Here is a 4,224-nt window from a genome sequence, read left to right as displayed (position 1 = left end):
ATACATATATATATATATATATACATACAGTGTTTCCCACAGGTCAGGCATCTATTTGTGGTGGTGTGGTCGGGCGGCGGGGGGTTGGGGGGGTGGGGCTATGGCGATGACCAAGAAGAAAGCGGAGTTGGAATATAATTACAACACTTTATGTTCATATTTATATACATATTTATACAGTATTTATATATTTATATAATATGTAACTACAAGCTCCATTCACAGACAGAGTCCCATTGCTTTTATGAGCGGTCGAGCAAGTCAAAAGCCATAAAAAAATACATATATATATATATTTTTTTATTATTTGTGGCGGCCGTAATTCTTTCGTGGCGGGCCGCCACAAATAAATGAATGTTTGGGAAACCCTGTGTATATATATATGTATATATATATATATATGTGTGTGTGTGTGTGTATATATGCATATGTATGGATATATGCATGTGTGGATACATATCTTCTTTTTTACTATTTATATTACTAAATTATTGTGTATGCACCTTAGGGGATCTGCTCCAATTTTATTGTTCTTTGAACCTGCTCAATGTAATGACAAAACTATATTCTAGTTTGCTGTAAAATCATAAGTCAAGTAGATATTATTTATTTTTATTTAGACAAAAAAAATGTTGGAAAGTACGATAATATACGGTGATGTTTGTTACAATGGGGACGGTATAGCTCGGTTCGATCCCCGCTTCTGCCATCTGAGTCACTGCCGTGGTGTCCTTGGGCAAGACACTTAACCCACCTGCTCCCATTGCTTTAAATGGAACTGAGATGTTGGGTTTCACTATGTAAAGTGCTGTGAGTCACTAGAGAAAAAGCGCTATATAAATCTAATTCACTTCACTACAATAATGGATACTATTCAAGTTTAATACGCATGCAATTTCAAGCAGTACATATATATTTTTTCTGTCAAAATAAGAAAATCAACTTCATTCAGTGAAGGGAAAAAATGAACTTTATTGACACATCATTTCCAGGTGTTTTGGTGGCCAGATTGGCCTCAGTCTGGATGGACACTCTCCAGACTGATTTTATTTACTCCTTTTTTGCTACTTCTGCCCCACAGTTGTCACTCCAAAGAAACCAGGTTAGCAAACAAACTACCTCCTTCTTGGATGATAAAACAGTAAAATTATTCAACACCAACATTGTTTTTGATTTTGTTTAATCGACATGAACGCACTAATTGAGACGATAGTGACGGTTATATTTCCACTCCTGCTCGTTGTGCACATTCAGAGAAGTAAGCAGCAGCAACACATTTAACAAAGAGAAGTGGAGGGTTGAAGTAGGTTTAGAACTACAGGCCATAGTCGAAGTTGGGTTTTCCTTCTAGGTAGGTCTTGTAGTAGGCCTCATAGGTGTCCACGCTGTGCCGGCAGGATTTGACAACAGGGTCCTCTGACATGCGCTCCACCCACTTCTGCAGCTCGGGCGCACCGTCTAAGCAGCTGCAAAGTCACAAAAGTGTGGTGACCATTAATTGTGCCGTCAATGTGATCCAGAGTACTTATATGACCCAATCAAAACAACCTTCCCTAGTCATGGTGAATTAAAAAAAATGCAATGAGCACAAAAATTCAACATAACCCAACCTCATTAAACTTTTCGGATATTATAAATAAAACGTTTAATAAACATGAAATGAAATACGATTTGAGATAATTTGGACAAATTTCTATATTTCTTAAAAGAAAACTGCTTTTGTTTAATAAAACTCTACCCAAACTTTCATCCATCTATCCATTTTCTGGGCCTATCCCCAGGTGCATGTCTTTGGAGGTGGGAGGAGCATAGCCCCAGGTGCATATCTTTGGAGGTGGGAGGGGCATATCCCCAGGTGCATATCTTTGGAGGTGGGAGGGGCATATCCCCAGGTGCATATCTTTGGAGGTGGGAGGGGCCTATTCTCAGGTACATATATTTGGAGGCGGGAGGGGCATATACCCAGGTGCATATCTTTGGAGGCGGGAGGGGCATATCCCCAGGTGCATATATTTGGAGGCGGGAGGGGCATATCCCCAGGTGCATATATTTGGAGGCGGGAGGGGCATATACCCAGGTGCATATCTTTGGAGGCGGGAGGGGCATATCCCCAGGTGCATATATTTGGAGGTGGGAGGGGCATATCCCCAGGTGCATGTCTTTGGAGGTGGGAGGAGACTATCCCCAGGTGCATGTCTTTGGAGGTGGGAGGGGCATATCCTCAGGTGCATATATTTGGAGGTGGGAGGGGCATATCCCCAGGTGCATGTCTTTGGAAGTGGGAGGAGACTATCCCCAAGTGCATGTCTTTGAAGGTGGGAGGGGCATATCCCCAGGTGCATGTCTTTGGAGGTGGGAGGGGCATATCCCCAGGTGCATGTCTTTGGAGGTGGGAGGGGCATATCCCCAGGCGCATGTCTTTGGAGGTGGGAGGAGACTATCCCCAGGTGCATATATTTGGAGGTGGGAGGGGCATATCCCCAGGTGCATGTCTTTGGAAGTGGGAGGGGCCTATACCCAGGTGCATGTCTTTGGAGGTGGGAGGGGCATATCCCCAGGCGCATGTCTTTGGAGGTGGGAGGAGACTATCCCCAGGTGCATATATTTGGAGGTGGGAGGGGCATATCCCCAGGTGCATGTCTTTGGAAGTGGGAGGGGCCTATACCCAGGTGCATGTCTTTGGAGGTGGGTGGGGCTTATCCCCAGGTGCACCTCTTTGGAGGTGGGAGGGGCCTATCCGCAGGCGCATGTCTTTGGAGGTGGGAGGAGGCTGGGTACCCTGAGGGAACCCACGCAGTCACGGGGATAACACGCCCAGAATTAAACCCAGGACATTCGTATTGTTAGGCGCACGCACTAACCCCTGGGCCACCGTGTCGCCCACCCAAACATCTAATAAAGTAAAATACAAATAAAGTCGCTTCTCTCTTCTAAAGTAAATGTGTACAGGCAGATATAGATCACTTACATCAACGTCTACCAGCAGCGTGGCGCGTTCAGGAGAGTGGACGTGCCAGCAACCTAAGGGTTCCTGGTCCGAGCCCCACCTTCAACCAACTTAATCACATCCGTTGTGAAAAGCGCCATACAAGTATAACCCATTTAGCTATATGATTTGTGTGAGTGGCTGGACAGGACAGCTTTAAACAATAAAAAAATATGATTTTTTAAAATCCATTAAGAATTCTTAAAAATAAGAATTGCGATTCATTCGACAAAATTAACAACGTTCAAGCCCCATCTTCATGACTTTCCAGTGTGACGCGGAGCACTTGTAGTAGTGTTAAATGAGTAACATTTTTATATTTAGACATGACACAACCACTCACTCGGTCAACTTGAAGACCTCCAGCCTCTCGAACCACGGCCACATCAAGTAGTCGATCATGCTGACACTGTCGCCACCGAAGAACTTGGTCTTCTTCTTCGCCAGATCCTGTCCACACGGAGTCTGGTCAAGAGACCGTGGAGACGGTGGAGAGATACAGTATGACACACCTACCTCGTTTAGTTTGTTAAACTTCTCCTTCAGCTCGTCAAGCAGTCCTGAAACATCCTCACCCTTTTGTCTGCCCATCGGGATCTTGTAGGTGAATGGAGGGATCTGTCACCAAGTAGATTCCACGTACATGTCCTTTAAAACTCACTTGAAAGCAACCTTGCAACATAGTTGTATTTGTACATTGGCACAATGTTGGTGTGTAACGTCACGTACACATTGTTGCTTAAAGAATGACCACTTTTCAATGTCAAATCAACATCACAACCTGACATTGATGTTTCAATGTTGTATTTGTGTTGGAAAAAGACCAAATTTTAATGTCAAATCGACGTCACAACCTGTCGTTGATTAAATGTTGTCAAAAAGCTTGTTTCAATGTTATGTTTGTGTTTTAGAATATTGGTTGGAAAAATGATCACATTTCAATGGTCAAATTGACCTCAGAACCCAATATTGATTAAACATTGTCAAAAAGCATGTTGTTTCAACGTTGTAGAATATTGGTTGGGAAAATGACCAAATTCCATTGGTCAAATCAACGTCACAACCTGACATTGATGTTGTTTCAACGTTGTATTTGTTTTGGTAAAAAAACACATTTCAATGGTCAAATCACAAAAGGACCAAACATTGATTAAACGGAGTCAAAAAGCATGTTTCAACGTAGTATTTGTGTTGGAAAAAGACCAAAATTCAATGGTCATATCAACGTCAGAATTCAA

The 4,224-nt window shown here is 43.0% G+C and overlaps 1 protein-coding gene across 2 annotated transcripts in view; it reads right to left on the bottom strand.

The window, feature by feature from the left end:
- Positions 1 to 952: 952 nt before the first annotated feature.
- Positions 953 to 4,224, bottom strand: part of LOC133559649 (glutathione S-transferase omega-1-like) — a 7,954-nt gene continuing 4,682 nt past the window's right edge. For both annotated transcript variants that reach the window (XM_061911605.1, XM_061911606.1), the window contains 3 exons: positions 3,503 to 3,604; positions 3,330 to 3,436; positions 953 to 1,466 (listed from right to left, as the gene is read on the bottom strand). In XM_061911605.1, coding sequence (XP_061767589.1) covers positions 1,316 to 1,466; positions 3,330 to 3,436; positions 3,503 to 3,604 — 360 coding nt within the window. In that variant the 3' untranslated portion in view covers positions 953 to 1,315. The remainder of the gene's footprint in view (positions 1,467 to 3,329; positions 3,437 to 3,502; positions 3,605 to 4,224) is intronic.

This window comes from Nerophis ophidion, linkage group LG09 (genome assembly GCF_033978795.1).
Source record: "Nerophis ophidion isolate RoL-2023_Sa linkage group LG09, RoL_Noph_v1.0, whole genome shotgun sequence".
NCBI classification, from domain to species: domain Eukaryota; kingdom Metazoa; phylum Chordata; class Actinopteri; order Syngnathiformes; family Syngnathidae; genus Nerophis; species Nerophis ophidion.
This window is presented reverse-complemented; position numbering and strand designations above follow the sequence as displayed.